A 22,578-nucleotide genomic window follows, 5' to 3' on the forward strand; every position below is an offset into this window, starting at 1 on the left:
GAGTGTACTAAACACCTATGGATTGCGTAATGATATAGTGTCCATTTGGAGATAAAAGGTCAGGTCCAAGTGCGTGAAGGATAGGAATAGAAACACCAAGGACTTCGTAGCTAGAGCTAGAAATAACTGTATTCATGGGCTTAGAATTAATGTTGTTAGGTGAAGGATATGAAGAGTTTGAAAATCGCTCAAAAGTGTTGAGTGCAACACTCATTCATGAGTACTTAATTTTGGTTTTGAAAATATATTATTGAAAAGGAAACCATATATCTCAAAAGAATTAGACTTCATAGAAAGTTTAAACCATATATCTCAAAAGAATTAGACTTCATAGAAAGTTTAAACTTTAAGTATAGTTTATTTCAATGGGAGGATGGTTTATTAAATTTGCCATGGTGTAAATTGAGCGGGGTGAGGGTAAATGATGGGTAGGTATTCGGTTAACAATTTTACTTTTTCCTTTGCGTAAAGTGAGAGCGGTGTTGCTAGTATGAATTGGTCTAGACGAATGCGAAATATGTATATGGTAAGATTTTAGTTCAAATATATGGGCAAATTTAAGTCTCAAATTAGATGACTCAACTTAAAGTACTTGAGATATTTAATTTTCATTCTTTTTCATTTATTCGGTTACTTCATGGACATATACCGAGCAAAAGATGATTTTGATCTTCCTTCTACCTATTAAAGTTACACATAAAACTAATAGTTTATTTATAGTATGAGACACCTTCTCCAAGTAACTGGGAGATAAATGAACATATAAAATAAAAGAATTGTCCACACAAAAGCTCCATTTTGACCCTAGATCTTTCTTATCATACTGAACCTCCACGGCCTCCAAGTTTGAGAGAATTTCTTTAAACACTGTTAACTGTTCATGCACAGATGCACCTTCCTCTAAATGATGAGCATAAAGATGCTGTTTTATATGCAGCTTGCTGGTTAGAGTTTTCGACATACATATTTGTTCCAGACAAATGCAGATGTAACTGTGTTAACGCCTTTCAATCCTTGCGCTTCTTCTCTTCCTCCGTCAATGTCGAAGGTATCTTATCTACCCCTAATAGGGCTTCCTCTAAGTTCATCTATGCAAGAACTACCTGGATCTTTATCTACCACAACGTGAATTTGGTGTTGCGATCCAACAACGGAATTTCATACTTCAAAGAAGCTATTACCATGATTAAGATGAACAACCCGGAATCTTTGATACCAATCTGTAAAAATACAATGTCGGTCATGACAATATATCGCAAAGGAAAGAGAAATAAAAATAAAGAACACATAGATTTTTACGTAGAAACCCCTTTGGGAAAAAACCATAGGTCGAGGAGAAGAAAATTCACTATGTCGAATTCGAATAATTACAAGAGGAGTAGATTATGTCTATTTATAGGCTTGTAAAACCATATCCTAATAGGAGTGTAGTAAGATTGAAACACCTTATTCTAATCAATATCAAATAGATGGAGTTTAATAAGGTTTAAAAAACCTTATTCTAAAATAAAATAAAAGAAGTGTAGTTCTATAGGGATCTTACTTTTATTTTATTTTACCACTGTATTTTATTTAAATAAGGATTTGGTTCACTTAATTCTAACAATTACTAATCTTCTCCCCCTTTTGAGGAAAAATGCCAAAGAGTTTCTTCCTCTGAAATTGACTTTAAAATAAAGAACTCCCCCTAGGAGAATGCATCAAAAAAATATCATGCTTAAAAACTACCATTATTAGCTTGGGCCATAAACATGTATATTTATTCGTGAATTAGTCAATCGAACATCTCAAATCGCAAAGGATACATAAAGGATGATCAATCAAAGTGAACAAACAATGAATAAGATATCAAGTCTGAAACAAATTCCAACCGAATAGCACCATTGTAAAAATAACAAACTAAACCAGCACCATGATCACCAACACGGGACAACAAGAAAAAGAAAATATGCAATCTTTCAAAACCAAATCAACAATGTAAAATGTCGTAGCCACCAGTCACCTTCTCATCTCAAATTTGAACATTTGCTGCTAGTATCCTCCCCCTTACCAAGTTGTCTTCTCCAAGTTGCAAACCAACTCCACAAACTTTACCTTTTTGACAACGAAATCAACATTAATTGACTTTAATTTTGCCATTAAAAGATTGAAAAATCTATGCGTTTTTGTGCAACTACAACAAAGTGAGTCAAGATTGTCCCATATAATGTTATAACAAGGTTTCGATCATCCTTGTTTTTCTCAATTTGATTCTATTTCATTGATTCTATTTTCATTTTCTTCCCACAACATTTCCCTTGGCAAAAACAAAAAGGGGGTGCGCCGCTACTATGATTTGGTATACGATAAGATTTTAGTCCAAATATATGGGAAAAATTAAGTCGGCTCAACTTAAAGTAATTAAGATATTTAATTTAATACTAAATTAAATCATTCTTTTTCATTTATTCGGTTACTTGATGGGCATACCAGAACAAAAGTTGATTATATATAAATTGATCCTCCTTCCACCTATTAAAGTTACACATAAAACTAATAGGTTATTTATAGTATGAGATCAACACCTTCTCCAAATAACTAAGGAAATAAATAAACATTTAAAATAAAAGACTTAAACTCCAAGAAAATTCAAATTAATGTGTGCTCCATGTAATATGTTAGGGATCGTTCCGATTAAGCAACAAACAAATAAAACAACAGAAGAAATTGAGAAGATGAACACACAAATTTATCGTGGAAAAACCCTTCCAAAGAGGATAAAAAACCACGAGCAAAGATAAATTTACTAAAATGGCAAAAGAATGAAGAGTACAAAAGATGGAGATAAAACGAAACCCCGAAAACCCGAAAAACAAAGAACCCTCAAAACGTAAACACAAAATTCTCTGAATGTGTTATGAGTTCTAATCTAATGGGTGTATTTTCTAATGTTGTACAAGAGCCTATTTATAGGCTAAATTCATATGTCAAATAATAATAAAATAATCTAAACTAATCAATAAATAAACAGAGTTTAACTAAAAGGTTATTTCTCAAATTTGACTGAAAATATGAGTCATACTTAACAAATCTCCACCTTGACTCATATTTCTACAACACCATCTTTGCCAAAGCCTGCCACGAGCTTATCTTGAACTATGCAGGGAATTAACTGAGTCGAATCTGTGCTTAGAAACTGGAAGACTTCTAGCCTTCGACTTGTACACTGCCAAATCAAAACTAACCCGGGTCTGATTTTCACGAACACAGTGCCCTAACTTTTCAAAACATGTATCCAAAAGAGAACCTCTTTTCAACGAAACGGTCATACATTTTTCCCTCCTATGACCAAGTTGCCTCCGCTCCAAACAAGTTGACTTCGAGTCTGTAATAGACTATGCTTCAGAACTGGGGAGAACACATTTGTGAAGTCCACTCTTGGAATTTGACTGTAACCCTTTGCAACAAGCCTTGCTTTATATCTGGGTTCTTCAACTTCTAGAGTCCCTTCATTCTTTTTAAACACTTATTTACAACGAATAGCCTTTTTACCTTTAGGAAGTTTCACAAGATCCCATGTTCTGTTTTTGTGGAGTGATTCCATCTCCTCTTGCGTAGCAAACATCCACTTTTCTGAGTCTTCATAGCTAACCGCCTCAAAATAATTAGATGGCTCTTGGTTTGCATCTATATCTTCAGCCAAATTTAAAGCATAAGTAACTAGATCAACCTCAGCGTACTTCTTTGGAGGTTTAATTTTTCTTCTAGTTCTATTTTTGGCGATAAATTATTGTGGTAAAGAAGCAACTCTATTCTGAATTTTTGTATTAGCTTAAAGAGTAGACTCTGTTGTAGATTCTAGATTAATCTGATGCTCCACCTGCTTTTGATTTTCTTTATTGGAAGAGTCTTTAAGAGATAATTTCGGTAGCATAGCAGTTTTATCAAAAACAACATCTCTGCTAATCACAACTTTTCTATTTTCAGGACACCATAACTTATAGCTTTATAACCAAGAAAAACACATTTAATGGATCTCGGTTCCAATTTTCCATTATCAACATGAGCATATGCAGGACACTCAAAGATCTTTAAATCAGAATAGTCAGCAGGATTACCAGACCATACCTCTTGTGGAGTCTTTTTCTCAATGGCAACGGATGGAGATTGGTTAATCAAAAAACATGCAGTAGAGGCTGCTTTGGCCCAAAACGACTTTGGTAAGTTGCCATTTGACAACATACATCGAATCTTCTCCATGAACATTCATTCATTCATTTCGCAACACCATTTTATAGTGGAGTATGACAAACCGTCAAGTGTCTCACTATCCCTTCGACTTGCACAATTTATTAAACTCATCGAGCGAACTCTAACCCATTGTGCGTGCGAAGGTATTTTATTTTTTTCCCATCATTTTTTAATCATAGTTTTCCAAGACTTAAATGTGGAAAATACATCGCTTTTCTGCTTTAGGAAGAACGCCCAAACTTTTCTTGAAAAATCATAAATAAAAGTTAACATATAATTAGTTCCACCTCTCGAAGGCACTCTGGATGCACAGATCCGAATGAAAATACTCCAATGTTCCTTTCGTGTTATGGATTCCTCTAGTGAATCAAACTATCTTTTGCTTTCCAAAAACGTAGTGTTCACAAAACTTTAGTTTGCAAATTCCTTATCCATCAAGAAGTCCTCTTTTGCTCAATCCTGCCATGCTATTCTCACTCATATGCCCTAAACACATATGCCAAAGTTTAGTAATATCATTATCTGAAAAGGAAGAGGAAGCGACAACTGTATCACCAGTAACAGTAGTACCCTGCAAAACATATAACTTGACAGTTTTCTCTACCCTTTCATCACAACGAGGAACCTTTGAAAATCTTCAAAACCTCACTTTTCAGCTGTGTATCTGTACCCTTTTGAATCAAGAGTACTCAACAAAATTAAATTTCTCTTCAATTCTGGGACATGTCGCACGTCACTAAGTGTTCTTACAACTCCGTCAAACATCTTAACTTTAACCGTTTCAACAGCTACAATTTTACACGAATCATTATTTTCCATCAAAACAACAGCTTCAGACATTATTTCGTAAGTTGTAAACCAATCTTGATTGAGGGTCATGTGAAAGGTGCAACCCGAATCAAGGATCCACTCCTTGCTCACTTTAGAACTGTTGACAGAAGCGACTAGAAGTTCTCCATCGCTGTAGTCTTCCACAACATCAGCTTCACCAGAATTTTCTGGTTGTTTTCCCTTTGATTCATGACCTCCTTTTGATCTTGTTCTATAGCTTATATCACTCAGATTTAATGTGCCCTTTCTTCTTGCAGAAGTTACAAGTTTTACCTCTGTTTGAAGACTTCGATCTACCCTTAGATTTACTGCGAGGATTCTGTTCCTGTGTCCTTCCACAATCATCATCAGAATTTCGTTCTTATCTCCCATGAATAATGAGACTTTCTCTCTTAGAGTCAAGTTTAACCACAAGATGCTTCATCTTATCATACGAGGTCAAAGAATCATAAACCTCATCAATTGTAAGAGACTCGCGGCTATATAAAATCATGTCTCTAAAGGTTGAATAAGACGGGGGCAACGGATAAAGTAGAATCAACCCTAAATCTTCCTTATCATACTGAACCTCCATGACATCCAAGTTTGAGAGAATTTCTTTAAACACTGTTATGTGTTCGTGCACAGATGCACCTTCCTCCAAACGATGAGCATAAAGACGCCGCTTCATATGCAACTTCTTTGGTTAGAGTTTTTGACATACATATTTGTTCTAGCCTCTTCCATAATACAACGACGGTCTTCTCCTTCATCACATCCTACAAAATTTCGTTAGACAAATACTGAGATGTAATTGTGTTAACACCTTCGATCCTTATACATATTCTCTTTATCATTAATGTCGAAGAAATCTTATCTATCTCTAATAAGGCATCTTCCAGATCCATCTGCGCAAGAACTGCTTGCATTTTAATCTGGCACAACGTAAATATGGTGTTGCGATCCAACAGCAAAATTTCATACTTCAAAGACGCCATTACCATTATCGAGATAAACAACCTGGAAGCTCTGATACCAATTTGAGGAAATAGAACGTCGATAATGATAAATATCACAAAGAAAAGAGAAATAAAAATAAAGAACACAGAGATTTTTTAAGTGGAAACCCTTTCGAAAAAAACCACGGGCAGAGGAGAAGAAAATTATCCTCGTTAGCAATGAAGTACATGTAGGCTCCTATGTAGGTTACCACATTAGTACCATTAAAATTTCAACAGGTCAGCCAGTTTTTCAATAAAAAATGAGTAATTTGATTAAAATTTGAAAGTTGAAGGCTAAAGTGGTCTTAAAAATATTAGGGCCAAAGTTAAAAAATGAGTAAATATTAAGGGCTAAATTTTTTATTTTGTCTATTTAAAATAGTAGATTATGTTTAATTGTTGTCATCAGTTTTGTTGTGCAAAAAAAAATGAAAATTGTTGCTAGTCCTGTCAATTATACCGTTAGTTGCGACTCACTTCGCAACTAGATGTAGTGTAACCAATTTCAATGTTTCAAGGCAATTGTACTAACTCAATTATAAAAGTTGAATAATGCCTATAAATTGGGGACTTAGTTAATGTTTTATGTACAATTGATAGAAAGCACAAATCCTTTCATGAAAGGAACATATTTTTCTTAGTAAAATCAGCTTAGAAAATAATGTTTTTAGGGATAGCTAAAGTTTTTTTCTTAAAATCGAGCTCTTATGATATATATAACAATAAACTACAACCAAAATTATATTTTTGCTTTGTGCGAAAATACAAGTTCTACTTGAAGTAGAACTAAGGAGGCGACGTCATGCCCTATAGAGTTTGTTGCCTCTTGTATTTGATTTTATATAATCATCTTGATTATCTTGATTATCTTTATGCATCTTTCTAAGGATATTAAGCATAAATTTTTGAGATTATGATTGATGAAGAGAGTTGGTAAAGCCAAATTATTTTAAAGGACTCCTAGTATAATCTTTTTCTTTTTAAAGAAATACCACATCGAACAAGTTTAAGTGAAGAAGATATCTTTCAATTTATTTCATGCGTTAATAAGGAAGTCAAATTGGGGTCCAATTTCAATGTTTCAAGGCAACCATACTAACTCAATTATAAAAGTTGAATAATGCTTATAAATTGGGGACTTAGTTATTGTTTTATGTACAAGAGATAGAGAGCACTAATTTGTTCATGAAAGGAACTTATTTTTGTTAAAAAAAACAGTTTAGAAAACAGTGGTTTTAGGAGTAATAGAAGTTTTTTCTTAAAATCGAGCCCTTATCATATATATAATAAAATACAACCAAAACTATATTTTTGCTTTGTGCGAAGGCAATCTAATAAGTGCATAGAATTAAAACTTTGTTTTACTTTTCAGTAGGAAATTTAATTCTCTATATAGACCGATAACTATGAGTATTCTTGCGAAACTTGAATTTATTCTTAAAATAAATTGCCACTATTTTTTAATAGAATATCGATGCTCAAAAAGTGTATGTCAAGAGGTTAACTTATAGTTCCTATTTATAGAGAAATAGTACAAGGGTTTTGTTTGAATAATGTCTAATTAAATAATAATGTTTTAATAGAAAATAAAAATTCTACTTAAAATAGAACTAAAGGCGACATCATGCCCTAGTATACACTAGGGTTTATTGCCTCTTGCATTTGATTTCATATAATCATTTGATTTCATTTACATTCTTCTCCTAAATATATTTCATATATATTTGATTTTGGAATATAATTAAGTTAAACCTTAAAATTATTAGACTATTTTTAATAGACATTGGGGTTCTCCTTAATATGTGTATGCTATATTTACATCGTTCATGTGGAGTAGCATCTATATATATAGACAATGGGCCTGGGGTATGCCAATCAAAGTGTGTGTTTACATTGTTCATAGTACATTCACGTAGAGTAGCATGTGTGAAATTCATAATATGAGAATTTATAGAAACGACAACTATGGTTTAAGTTCTGTTTATGCAGTAGGGTAGGATGCTTGCATTGCAATGCCACAAAGGCCTTCCTTTGCTTCCACATCTCTTTGCATCCTAATGTAGTCTTCTTCACCCCAGCTATTGCCCCAAGAGTTCTTCACCAACCAATACTTAGTCCCACCATCCTCTCCATATCCAACAGCCATCACTCCGTGGTCCAGATCGGTGCCATAACTTCCCGTAAATAGACCACCCGAGTAGAACGGAAGTCGAACCCCGGCATCGATGGCAATCTGAAAGCGGGTTGGTTGGCAACGCCTTCGCAATGCATCTTCACTATTGGCGAGCACATCTTCAAACCCATTTATCCTAGCCGCGAGGTTGGCTTCTCCGTTGGTATTGCATGTGCCATCGACTCCTTGTAGGGGTAAATGGATTCGGTTGTTAGGCCTTTGTTCTTCTCGATCAATTGGAATGCGTCGTCCATTAGACCACCTTCGCACCTTGATCCTCACCCTTGGTGTCACATCCACCGTTCCTCGCTCGGACAAGGAAATTAACTTTCTGTTGTCGACTTAGTAACCCTTCCATGGTCGCCACTACGAGAACGCTAACAAACATCCTATATATCAGCATCACATGATCGAGACACACATATAGTTTGAACACAACACAGACAAAGAAGAAAGCATAGTAATATTTTAGTAATGTTTTTGGGAACAAGAAATTAGAGCAGACCGCATTGGCCTTGGTCCTTGATAGGTGTAACAACTCATTTCTTTCTCCAATCCACGGTAGAAGGCAATATGGTGGCGTTCTCGTATTTGAAAGTGGTAGCCGTGTTAGAACACATATGGCCTTTGAACCCATTTCAAGAAGCAGTGAAGTTGTTGGAGCAACAACAGAAACTAACAGACTCAGCACAGACTTGTCGAGCAAGCCTCGAGACTTGCTGAGCAAACAAGAGAATTCAAGCAAAAGAAAAGAAGAAAAGCTAAGGAAAAATGGAGTGAAAAATTGATGAAAAAACTGATTTCATTCATAAATTGAATAATGGCACAACGCCAATACATAAACCAAGCACTAAGCTTGTCAAAGACAGTAAACATACACCTAATGGTTACCTAACACCACTAAGAATTGAAACTTGAAGTAATTAGCTTGTGTATACAAGCAAAGCTGAATTAACAACTCATATGTCAGCAAATTACATCAATCATCTACCTAACATAGTTCTAAATGAACTAGATTACATTTCATTAACTAAAGATTACAAAATGAACAAAAACAGCTTGAATCAGCAGCTCCTGCACAGCTTGGTCTTCATGGCCTGCATGCTGTCGAGAGTTTGCTGCATGCTGAACCAACTTCTTCACTCCTCATTGGTTTGCATGGAGCAAGCACCTAGCTTCATTCTTAGACATTCGAACCTTGTGACATTAAGAGCTTTAGTCAAAATGTCTGCAAGTTGATCCTCAGAATTACAGTGGATCAGTTTCACTTCCTGAGCTTGCTCCATTTCTCGAACAACATGTAACTTGATGCTAAAATGCTTTGTTATTCCATGGAACACTGGATTTTTAGCAATTGCAACTGCAGATTGGTTATCACAGAAGATCTCAGTTACTTCCTTCTGTTGGGCATTTAAATCAATTAAGATTTTCCTTAGCCAGATGGCTTGGTTGACAGCACTTGCAGCTGCCACATACTCTGCTTCTACAGTTGATTGAGCCACCAGGCTTTGTTTCTTCGATCTCCTACAGAACATGGCTAAACCAAGGTTAAAAGCATACCCTGAGGTGCTTTTCATGTCATCTATCAAGCCAATCGATCTCCTACAGAACATGGCTAGTCACTATCAGTGTATCCAATCAGCTTTAGATTTCCTTTCTTGCTGTACCTTAAACCATAGTCCAAAGTGCCCTTGACATATCTGAGCACTCTCTTGGCAGCTTGGAAATGCTTCTCATTGCAACAATGCAAGAACCTTGAGAGCAATCCTACATCATACATTATGTCTGGCCTAGTGGCAGTCAAGTATAGCAAACAACCAACTAGACTCCTGTAGGTAGTTTCACATACCTTCTCAAAATCACCTTGGCTCGATAGTTTTTCTCCAATAGCAACAAGTGTTTTAGTTGCCTTGCTATTTTGCATGGAGAACCTAGTCAGAATCTTTGTGGCAAAGCTCTTCTGACTTAGAAATATCCCCTTCTGTGTTTGAGTCACCTCCATTCCCAGGAAGTAGGACATTTCCCCTAGATCAGACATTTCAAATACTTCCTGCATTTTGGTTTTGAAATCAACCAGCACTGCTCGATCTCCTCCTGTCACCAGCAGGTCATCAACATACAAGGACACAATGAGAAGTGTTTGTGTCCCTTGCTTCTTGACATACAGTGTTGGCTCACTCTTACTTCGATCGAATCCCAAATCAGTCAAGTAGCCATCGATTCTGCTGTACCAGGCTCTTGGAGCCTATTTCAAGCCATATAGGGCCTTCTTCAGTTTGTAGACCATATGCTCTCTGCCAGCTATTTCAAACCCTTGTGGTTGTTCAACATAGATGTCTTCATCTAAGAAACCATTCAGAAAGGCTGATTTCACATCAAGTTGATGGATTTTCCATTCGATTTGTCTTCGCTAAGGCAATCGCAGATCGATGGTGTCGAGCCCGCCTTTGGTGCAAAGGTCTCCAGGTAGTCCAGGCCATAACTCTGACTAAACCCCTTGACAACTAGCCTTGCTTTCAGTTTGTTCAAGGTTCCATCAGCATTCTGCTTGGCTTTGTACACCCATTTCACCCCAATCACCTTCCTTTTGACTGACCTTTCAACCAATTCCCAGGTCTGGTTCTTCTCAATCTTGCTGATCTCCTCAGCCATTGCCTGCTTCCACCCTTGCTGAGCTTCAGCCTCTTCAAAGTTGCTTGGTTCAGCTATGGCTACATGAGCCCTTTCATAAATCTCAGTCAATGATCTAGTTCCTCTGACTGGTTCATCATCAATGTCCATTTCAGAATATTTTGTTCGCTCACTTGATCGCTACAAGTTCTTGAAACTTCCTCAGGTTCATGCCTTTCCCAGTTCCAACATGACCTTTCATCAAATACCATATCCCTGCTTACTGACACTTTCTTTGTTGAAGGATCCAAAATCCTATAGCCCTTCTTAACAATGTTATAGCCCATCAGAACACCAGGTCGAGCCCTTTCAGACAATTTGTCCCTTTTAACAGCAGGTACATGTGCATAACAGATGCAACCAAAGACCTTCAGATGAGCCAATGATGGCTTGAAGCCAAACCAGGCCTCGAATGGAGTCTTCTGATCCAAAGCCTTGGTTGGAAGTCTATTTTGAATGTATGTTGCAGTGTTAACTACTTCTGCCCATAGTGCTTTAGGCAGATTCTTCTGAATCATCAAGCACCTGGCCATATCCATTAAACTCCTATTCTTCCTTTCACTTACACCATTTTGCTGAGGTGTATAAGTGTTGGTAAGCTGATGTTTGATGCCTGCCTTATCACAGAAGGCTTGGAACTGAGCTGAGGTGTACTCAGTCCCATTATCAGACCTTATGGTCTTCAGCTTGCAGCCTGTTTCAGTCTCAACAGCAGTTTTGAACTTCCAAAACACAGTAGCCATCTCTGATTTCTATTTTAAGAAGTAAAGCCAACAATATCTCGAGAAATCATCAATAAACAGTACGAAATACCTGTTTCCACTTAATGACTCAGTCCTCATAGGGCCACACACATCAGTGTACACCAATTGGAGTTTTTCAGAGGCTCTCCAGGCTTGATTCGAGGGAAATGGTAGTCGGCTCGCTTTCCTAGTCGACACACCTCACACACATCATCATAATCCATCGAGTTGATGAAGTTTTCACTAAGTCCTCTCGACCATTCGAGCCATCGATCCGAAGTTGGCATGTCCCACCTTTGATGCCACAACTTGATTCATCCGATATGGCTGTGTAAGCAATGTCTGACTCCCTAGTCCAGTCAACTACAAAGCTCTTATCAGCCATAGGGACTGCCATCAGTTTGGATCCACTTGGATCACTGATTTGGCACTGGTTGTCTTTGAACACAACAGAATAACCTTTCTCCAAAGAACTTTGTCTTTGGCGAGGTGTTTCTGTCAATTTCAGGCACCAAGAGCACATTTGAAATCACTTTGGCACTTGTAGGGGTGCATATCAGCACATCACCCTTGCCTTCAGCTTGAATGAAATGGCCATTTCCTATCTTGACTTTAGTTCTGCACTTACGTCTAAAGACTTGAAGATTGCAAGATCAGTGTCATGTGGTTGGTACATCCACTGTCTAGGAGCCAACCAGATGAGAACCTTTCTTGAGTAGCTGAGCATGACACAGCAAAGACTTGCTCCTCTTGGTCACTGTCCTCCTTAACTACTCGAGCCTCAGCTTTCATCTGTTGAAACTGATTCTGTCTTAATTTGGCCTTACTCTTGCAGACTCTCTCAACATGACCCTTCTTCTTACAATGCTGACACACAACATCTGGATTGAACCAGCATTTTTCTTCTGAATGACCATTCCTTCTGCTGTGCTTGCAAGTCTGACCTTCTTTCCTTGCAGCATCATTCTTTGGATTGTCTCTCCAGGCCTTCTTGCCTTTGTAGGTAGTATTTGTCATTACCTGAAAGGCACCTTCTTGGTGCTCCTCCAGTCTGCTTGCTCTCCTCTGCTCTTGAGCATATAGAGCATTGATCAACTTTGTCAGGGAAATAGTAGACAGATCCCTTGAGTCCTCGAGAGATGAGATTTTTGCCTCATACCTCTCAGGCAGAGTTGCTATAACCTTCTCCACTATCCTAGCTTCATTGAACTGCTCTCCAAGGAGCCTAATGCTGTTAAGCACAGCCATAATCCTGTTAGAGTACTGCTTGACAGTTTCTTCTTCATTCATCTTCAAATTCTTGAAATCTCTCCTCAAGTTCAACAACTGCTGTCGCTTTGTCCTCTCTCGTCCCTTGAAACTCTTCTTGCAACTTGTCCTGGCCTATTTTGGTGATTCATGGCCATAATCCTTGTGAAAATCACATCCGACATCGAGTTCTGGATACAAGACATGGCTTTGTGCCTCTTGGTCCTCTCATCAGCATGCTGTCTGATCTGAGCCACTGTTGGATTGCCTCTAAGTGGCTCTGGTTCAATATCTGACTTGACCACCTCCCACAGATCGTAAGCCTACAGGTAGGTCTTCATTTTGACCACCCATATGTGATAGCCTTCACCATTGAAGACTTGAGGTGCAGCTGGTGAAAAACTTGATGAAGCCATAGATTTGTATAACAAATCCCTTAAGAAATAGGCTCTAGATACCAATTGTTGGAGCAACAACAGAAACTAACAGACTCAGCACAGACTTGTCGAGCAAGCCTCGAGACTTGCTTGAGCAAACAAGAGAATTCAAGCAAAAGAAAAGAAGAAAAGCTAAGGAAAATGGAGTGAAAAATTGATGAAAAACCGATTTCATTCATAAATTGAATAATGGCACAACGCTAATACATAAACCAAGCACTAAGCTTGTCAAAAACGATAAACATACACCTAATGGTTACCTAACACCACTAAGAATTGAAACTTGAAGTAATTAGCTTGTGTATACAAGCAAAGTGAATTAATGACTCATATGTCAAGAAATTACATCAATCATCTACCTAACATAGTTCTAAATGAACTAGATTACATTTCATTAACTAAAGATTACAAAATGAACAAAAACGACTTGAATCAGCCTCCTCGCACGACTTGGTCTTCATGGCCTACATGTTGTCGAGAGTTTGTCGCATGTGAACCAACTTCTTCGAACTCTTGGTTGGTTAGATCTGCAAATTGGTTCATACCGAGCTTGTACGGCTTGTTGTTGGCAAGATTGAAAGAGTCGATCGTGCCATATTTTGTTTGAAAATCTGAAACGCTTTTGCCTCTCGTTGGTGTCCTTGTAAACTCGTCCAATTGGACCATCCATTGCTGATGCCTCTCGTACATGGAAGCATCTTCAAGAGCAAGCGGGATGTGGCTTCACATACACCCAATATGAAGATTAGTAAGGCCAAACAAGTGAAATGGTGATGCAATTTGGTTTTAGAAGCCATGGTGGAGGAAGAGTTTGCGATGAAATAGAAAATGAAGAGGCACACCAAATGTGATGAATTCCTAGACTTATATATAGTGCAAGTCTTTCCCCATCTTGGCTTTCTGCTGCGTGCCTGCAAAGTCTTGTTTATGATAATTGTTTTGATAAATAATTAGAAAATGATAAGGCACACCGATCGTGATGTATTCTTAATTTGGAAACTATATAGTCCAAAGTCCAAATTGTTGCGATGCATATTTGAGGTGTTTTCAGGACACATATCTTGTCTATATGCTTGCCCTTCAACATCCTATGATAAAGACCCATTCTCAGCATTGTTTGATAAATTAATCTAAATCAAGTGCGTTTATTTGGAGACTTAATTTGTAGTTTATCGTATTAATACAATTGGGAAACCGGAGGAGTCTCGATTTTGTATTCAAAAGCCCTCGCATGAATGAAACCAAACAAAAGTGCTACCACACCCTGCCGTTTCGTTCATGTCACCCAAAACATGTGCAATGCCATGTTGGATTATCACCTTTGAGCATGACCCAAAATATAATTAAAATATAATATGACTATTTATTTGTGAATTAAAATATATGTTAGCTTGTTTCCATTTGCCAAGAATTTGGTGCACGAATAATATATATAACAGTTCAGACCTTATAAACTTGTTAATTGTTTAAGTTATTAGCTTAGAATGAAAGTTTCTAATTACAATGATCATTACGACTTGATCTTGTAAAAATTGTAAAAGAAAAAATTAATGAAAATACCAAAGTTTGTTTACGTAAGTTCATTTCTACGCTTTTTTGAGCTTAGCTCGGTGAGTAATTTCACTAGTTTTAATTCCTACATATTTTATTGCCTCTTAATTGGCCTTTCAAAACAGGATAAAATGACCCTTTTATAGGTAAAGATTAGAGGTCTAATCGACTAAAATGTCCATAAAGTAATCGAGTTTAAGCGGAAAAGATAATGAGTTTATGTAATGACCGTTTCAAAGTGAAATTGGAGCAGTGGTTTCGGGACCACAAATCCAAGTCCGAAGAAAAATTTATTTTAATATTATTTCATGGTTTGTATTATGATAGAAATGTCGTAATGAAAATTTCATTAAGAAATTTTACCGGTTATATGTTTAATTTGATGAAAAGACCAAATTTCACAAAGTGCAAAAGTTGAATTCTAGTAGCTAAAGGGATTAAATAGCTATGGAATTCAAAATTGAGGTCCTTATATGAAAAATAGACCATTTAGAGGAGTTAGTAGATAAGGATGATTAGTCATCAATGGAATTTAGCAAATTATTAAGGGTTAAATTAGAAAGATGATAAAATAATGATGATAAATGAAATAAATAATTAAATTAAGTCATTTTTCATCATCTTTCCCATATAAAATACATGGGAACAGTAGTTTTGAAGCTTGAAGATAGACAAGCTTATTTTGCTTAATTAGGTATGTATTCTTGTCCCGTTTTAATATTTTTTATGTTTAGAGGTCAAAATAGTTTAATCTAGCTATCTTGGGGATTAATTTGCAAAGTTATTAAAGCATCAAAGTTTTGCCATGGATGAGTATGTATGAATTTTGAAGTTTTATGGTAGAAAATGAAAGGTTGTTGATAGATAAACAACTTTTGTAAAGAGAATTTTGATGAAATTATGATTTAGGGACTAAATTGAAAAGATGAAAAATTCATGGAAAAATTCTAAATTTTATGAATACATGGGCTACTATTGTTATTCATGAAAATCGGCTAGGCTTGGAATAAGAATTAAATCGTATGAATTTCATTTTCCAAGCCTAGGGACAAAATCGTAATTAACTAAAAGTATAGGCGTAAAATAGTAATTTTTCCAAAGATGTGTGTTAGACTGAATTGAATATGAATTGTATTAAATTGGACTAAATTTAATCGTATAGATCCAGATAGAGACTGGTATGGAATTGGATAGAGGAAAAGAAAAGTAACGGATTAGTAGCTTACAATCCACGAACATTTTTGAGGTAAGTTCGTGTAACTAATTTGTATATTTATATGTTTAAATTGAATGATGTGTATGTTAAGTGTATAATTATTATGTATAAGTACTGATTACATATCCGGAAATATTTGACAAGTACCAAGTCTCGTTTGAACCTAAGAAATTGATGGAAATATTTAACACGGCATTGTGTCCCTTGTATTTTTGAATTAGAGTAAAAGAATGCTCACACGGCCTAGCACATGGGCATGTGGTTTAGCCATGTGACTTACGTCGATGAGCTCCCAAGTTTGGACACAGGTTGGGATACTACCGTCCGTCCCTATTTCGAATGTCCACACGGCCTGAGACACGGGCGTGTCTCTTGACCGTGTGAGACACACGGCCTGACCACACGGGCGTGTGACCCCTGCACCTTTAAAAAATTTTATATTTTCTGAAAAATTTTCTGAGTACCGATTTAGTCCCAACTTGTTTCTAATGTGTGTTTTGGGCCTCGAGGGCTCATATAAGGGACATAATGATTGATTTCTGATATAAATGCTATATGATATGAATTATCTATTTATTTGATCTGTAAATTCCGGTAATACTCTGTAACATTTTTCTGACAACATATACAGGTTAGTGGTGTTACAGTTTAACTAGTGAAGAAACCTGGTTTATGTGTGGAACACGTTGCCATGTTGCAACGTACACATTTGCGTCATCATGATGTAAATCGTCGTTGCAACGCGTCGGAAGCTTCTTGTCATGATGTCACTGTCTATTCGACCAAAAATACGAGGTACACCCCACAAATATCCTATACCCATTCTTTAAAAAATATACAAAATTAGTAAAGATTTATAAAAACGATAAAAATCTTAAAATAATTAAAAATTATAAAAATTAATATCTAACTATCCTAAGCTCATCTAACATATACAGTTCCAGAGTTGCTGAGAGTAGCCTTTGACTCCAAATAGATTTATCATTAAAGCTCACTCTCTTTCTACTTTTTTGGGCCTTAAGTAATGGTGTTGGAATCTTTTTTAAATTGAATACTGCATTATATATACACACACGATTTTCAGGGTGTTGAAAGGAAACGTGGTGTGGGTGAAAAGACAAATAGAAGAATGTTTATCGGGTCAATGCTACCAAACTACCAACGCAAATGTGGAGGTGCATACTATGTATTGCCGCCCAAATTCTAGAAACTCAAATGAGCTTGGAACTAAATATACCAATTACGAGCCTAAAGGATGGAAACTACAAATGCAACTCCACCTTCTCCAATCCATAAAAAAAAGGAATTTTTAATAATTTTTTATAACTTTTTCATAATTTATCTATTTTTTAAAAAAAAAATTGTATAAGTTAAAATTTTTTAAATTTTTTTATATAATTTGTTTCTAAAATTTCAATATTTTTATAACTTTTTTCATTTTATATCTTTATTTTTTAAAAATATTTTTTTAGAATTTTATTGTTTTAAATAAAACTAAGATCAAATTGTCAGAAAATATGAATGTTACAGACTAAAATTATCATTATAGTAAAAAAGTGTCATTATTAGCCACTTAAGTCCTAGGTGAGCCAAAATGAAACAAATTTAAAACATCCGCCAAACAATTGAGACTTGACATGTAATAATTAGAACAATTGGGGTCCCCTAAATATAAAATATTTGATTTTGCAATATAAATAAGTCACCCTTTAAAATTATAAAATGTTAAAAATAGACATTGGGATTCTCCTAAATATATATGTGCCTTATAGTGTTTGTTTACATTGTTCATAGTACATTCACGTAGAGTAGCATGTATAACATTCATAACATGGGAATATATAGAAAAGGCAACTATGGTTTAAGTTATGTTTATGCAGTAGGGTAGGATGCTTGCATTGCAATGCCACAAAGGCCTTCCTTTGCATCCACATCTCTTTGCATCCTAATGTAGCCTTCTTCACCCCAGCTACTGCCCCAAGAGTTCTTCACCAACCAATACTTAGTCCCACCATCCTCTCCATATCCAACAGCCGTCACTCCGTGGTCCAGATCGGTGCCACAACTTCCTGTAAACACACCACCCGAGTAGAACTGGAAGTCGAACCCCCCGGCATCGATGGCAACAGAAACAGGTTGGTTGGCAACGGCCTTCTGCAATGCATCTTCACTATTGGCAGGCACATCTTCAAACCCATTTATCTTAGCCGCATGGTTGGCTTCTTCGTTGGTATTGCATGTGCCATCGACTCCCTTGTAGGGGTAAATGGATTCGGTTGTTAGGCCTTTGTTTTTCTCGATGAATTGGAATGCGTCGTCCATTAGACCACCTTCGCAGCCTTGATCCTCACCCTTGGTGTCACAGTCCACCAGTTCCTGCTCGGACAAGGAAATTAACTTTCCTGTTGTCAGCTTAGTAACCCCTTCCATGGCTGCCACGGCCGAGAACGCCCAACAGCATCCTATATATCAGCATCGCATGATCGAGACACACACATAGTTAGAACACAACACAGACAAAGAAGAAAGCATAGTAATATTTTAGTAATGTTTCTGGGAACAAGAAATTAGAGCTGACCGCATTGGCCTTGGTCCTTGATAGGTGTAACAGCTCCTTTCTTTCTCCAATCCACGGTAGAAGGCAATGCGGTGGCGTTCTCGTATTTGAAAGTGGTAGCCGTGTTGGAACACATATGGCCCTTGAACCCATTTCGAGAAGCAGTGAACTCTTGGTTGGTAAGATCTGCAAATTGGTTCACACCGAGCTTGTACGGCTTGTTGTTGGCAGCATTGAAAGAGTCGATGCGTGCCACATTTTGTTTGAAAATCTGGAAACGCTTTTGCCTCTCGTTGGTGTCCTTGTAAACTCGTCCGAATTGGACCATCCATTGTTGATGCCTCTCGTACATGGATGCATCTTCAAGAGCAGCGCGGGATGTGGCTTCACATACACCCAATATGAAGATTAGTAAGGCCAAACAAGTGAAATGATGATGCAGCTGGTGTTTGGAAGCCATGGTGGAAGAAGAGTTTGCGATGAAATAGAAAAATGAAGAGGCACACCAAATGTGATGAATTCCTGGACATATATGTATAGTCCTATTTTTTCTCCATCTATTCTTGGCTATCTGCTGCGTGATGAAGACCCAATATGAGAATTGTTTTCATAAATTAAATGAACCAGCTTTTAAGTTGATCTGGAAGACTTATAGTTTATCGTATTATTGATAAATTGGAAAAATGGAAAGGCACGCTAACTGTGAGGAAGTATCTAGCCTTGGTGTCACTATCAAACAAAGAACCAAAAACCAATTTTTCAAGTAGGCAATGGACACCCTTTCTTATGAATTGAAATAAATTAGCTTTTTCGGTTTTTCTAACAATGTTACTTACACATCCGTAGATATACTAGAAACCTATGCTCCCATCTCTCTATGTATGTGCTTATAATTTAATTAATTGAAGTCTTAAATGGTTTGGGCAATGAAAGGGACTTAGGCGAGGAAGGACTTTGGAGAAGAGGGAGTGTACTAAACACCTATGGATTGCGTAATGATATAGTGTCCATTTGGAGATAAAAGGTGAGGTCCAAGTGCGTGAAGGATGGGAATAGAAACACCAAGGACTTCGTAGCTAGAGCTAGAAATAACTGTATTCATAGGCTTAGAATTAATGTTGTTAGGTGAAGGATATGAAGAGTTTGAAAATCGCTCAAAAGTGTTGAGTGCAACACTCATTGCGAGTACTTAATTTTGGTTTTGAAAATATATTATTGAAAAGGAAACCATATATCTCAAAATAATTAGACTTCATAGAAAGTTTAAACCATATATCTCAAAAGAATTAGACTTCATATAAAGTTTAAACTTTAAGTATAGTTTATTTCAATGGGAGGATGGTTTATTAAATTTGCCATGGTGTAAATTGAACGGGTGAGGGTAAATGATGTGGTAGGTATTCGGTTAACAATTTTACTTTTTCCTTTGCGTAAAGTGAGAGCGGTGTTGCTAGTATGAATTGGTCTAGACGAATGCCGAAATATGTATATGGTAAGATTTTAGTTCAAATATATGGGCAAATTTAAGTCTCAAATTAGATGACTCAACTTAAAGTACTTGAGATATTTAATTTTCATTCTTTTTTCATTTATTCGGTTACTTCATGGACATATACCAGAGCAAAAGATGATTTTGATCTTCCTTCTACCTATTAAAGTTACACATAAAACTAATAGTTTATTTATAGTATGAGACACCTTCTCCAAGTAACCAGGGAGATAAATGAACATATAAAATAAAAGAATTGTCCACACAAAAGCTCCATTTTGACCCTAGATCTTCCTTATCATACTGAACCTCCACGGCCTCCAAGTTTGAGAGAATTTCTTTAAACACTGTTAACTGTTCATGCACAGATGCACCTTCCTCTAAATGATGAGCATAAAGATGCTGTTTTATATGCAGCTTGCTGGTTAGAGTTTTCGACATACATATTTGTTCCAGCCTCTTCCATAATCCAGAGGTGGTTTTTTCCTTCATCACATCCTGCAAAAATTCATTAGACAAATGCAGATGTAACTGTGTTAACGCCTTTCAATCCTTGCGCTTCTTCTTCCTCCGTCAATGTCGAAGGTATCTTATCTACCCTAATAGGGCTTCCTCTAAGTTCATCTATGCAAGAACCGCTGGATCTTTATCGCCTAACGTGAATTTGGTGTTGCGATCCAACAACGAATTTCATACTTCAAAGAAGCTATTACCATGATTAAGATGAACAACCCGAATCTTTGATACCAATCAGTAAAAATACAATGTCGGTAATGACAATATATCGCAAAGGAAAGAGAAATAAAAATAAAGAACACATAGATTTTACGTAGAAACCCTTTTGGGAAAAACCATAGATAGAGGAGAAAAAATTCACTATGTCGAATTCAATAATTACAAGAGGAGTAGATTATGTCTATTTATAGGCTTGTAAAACCATATCCTAATAGGAGTGTAGTAAGATTGAAACACCTTATTCTAATCAATATCAAATAGATGGAGTTTAATAAGGTTTAAAACCTTATTCTAAAATAAAATAAAAGAAGTGTAGTTCTATAAGGATCTTACTTTTATTTTATTTTACCACCGTATTTTATTTAAATAAGGATTTGGTTCACTTATTCTAACAATTACTAATCTTCTCCCCCTTTTGAGGAAAAATGCCAAAGAGTTTCTTCCTCTGAAATTGACTTTAAAATAAAGAACTCCCCCTAGGAGAATGCATCAAAAAAATATCATGCTTAAAAACTACCACTATTAGCTTGGGCCATAAACATGTATATTTATTCGTGAATTAGTCAATCGAACATCTCAAATCGCAAAGGATACATAAAGGATGATCAATCAAAGTGCACAAACAAGGAATAAGATATCAAGTCCAAACAAATTCCAACCAAATAGCACCATTGTAAAAATAACAAACTAAACCAGACCATGATCACCAACACGGACAAGAAGAAAAGAAAATATGCAATCTTTCAAAACCAAATCAACAATGTAAAATGTCGAGCCACCAGTCACCTTCTCATCTCAAATTTGAACATTTCTGCTAGTATCCTCCCCCTTACCAAGTTGTCTTCTCCAAGTTGCAAACCAACTCCACAAACTTTACCTTTTTGACAACGAAATCAACATTAATTGACTTTAATTTTGCCATTAAAAGATTGAAAAATCTATGCATTTTTGTGCAACTACAACAAAGTGAGTCAAGATTGTCCCATATAATGTTATAACAAGGTTTCGATCATCCTTGTTTTCTCAATTTGATTCTATTTCATTGATTCTATTTTCATTTTCTTCCCACAACATTTCCTTGGCAAAAACAAAAAGGGGGTGCGCCGCTACTATGATTTGGTATACGATAAGATTTTAGTCCAAATATATGGGAAAAATTAAGTCGGCTCAACTTAAAGTAATTAAGATATTTAATTTAATACTAAATTAAATCATTCTTTTCATTTATTCGGTTACTTGATGGACATACCGAACAAAAGTTGATTATATATAAATTGATCCTCCTTCCACCTATTAAAGTTACACATAAAACTAATAGGTTATTTATAGTATGAGATCAACACCTTCTCCAAATAACTAAGGAAATAAATAAACATTTAAAATAAAAGACTTAAACTCCAAGAAAATTCAAATTAATGTGTGCTCCATGTAATATGTTAGGGATCGTTCCGATTAAGCAACAAACAAATAAAATAGCAGAAGAAATTGAGAAGATGAACACACAAATTTAACGTGGAAAAACCCTTCCAAAGAGGATAAAAAACCACGGGCAAAGATAAATTTACTAAAATGGCAAAAGAATGAAGAGTACAAAAGATGGAGATAAAATGAAACCCCGAAAACCCGAAAAACAAAGAACCCCCAAAACGTAAACACAAAATTCTCTGAATGTGTTATGAGTTCTAATCTAATGGGTGTATTTTCTAAGGTTGTACAAG

General features: G+C 36.1%; 1 protein-coding gene and 1 pseudogene across 1 annotated transcript; both read right to left on the reverse strand.

Annotated features, from left to right (window-relative positions):
- Nucleotides 1-8,022: 8,022 nt before the first annotated feature.
- On the reverse strand, nucleotides 8,023-14,109 carry LOC105779896 (senescence-specific cysteine protease SAG39-like; annotated as a pseudogene).
- Nucleotides 14,110-17,848: 3,739 nt separating this feature from the next.
- On the reverse strand, nucleotides 17,849-19,188 carry LOC105784775 (senescence-specific cysteine protease SAG39-like). The gene is made up of 2 exons (XM_052629711.1): nucleotides 18,658-19,188; nucleotides 17,849-18,541 (listed from the first exon to the last, which is right to left on the reverse strand). Exons 1-2 carry the CDS (start codon nucleotides 19,094-19,096, stop codon nucleotides 17,952-17,954), a joined length of 1,029 nt encoding a protein of 342 aa, XP_052485671.1. The 5' UTR covers nucleotides 19,097-19,188; the 3' UTR covers nucleotides 17,849-17,951.
- Between the last annotated feature and the right edge of the window lie 3,390 nt (nucleotides 19,189-22,578).

Source organism: Gossypium raimondii, chromosome 4, assembly GCF_025698545.1.
Source record: "Gossypium raimondii isolate GPD5lz chromosome 4, ASM2569854v1, whole genome shotgun sequence".
Taxonomy (NCBI): Eukaryota; Viridiplantae; Streptophyta; class Magnoliopsida; order Malvales; family Malvaceae; genus Gossypium; species Gossypium raimondii.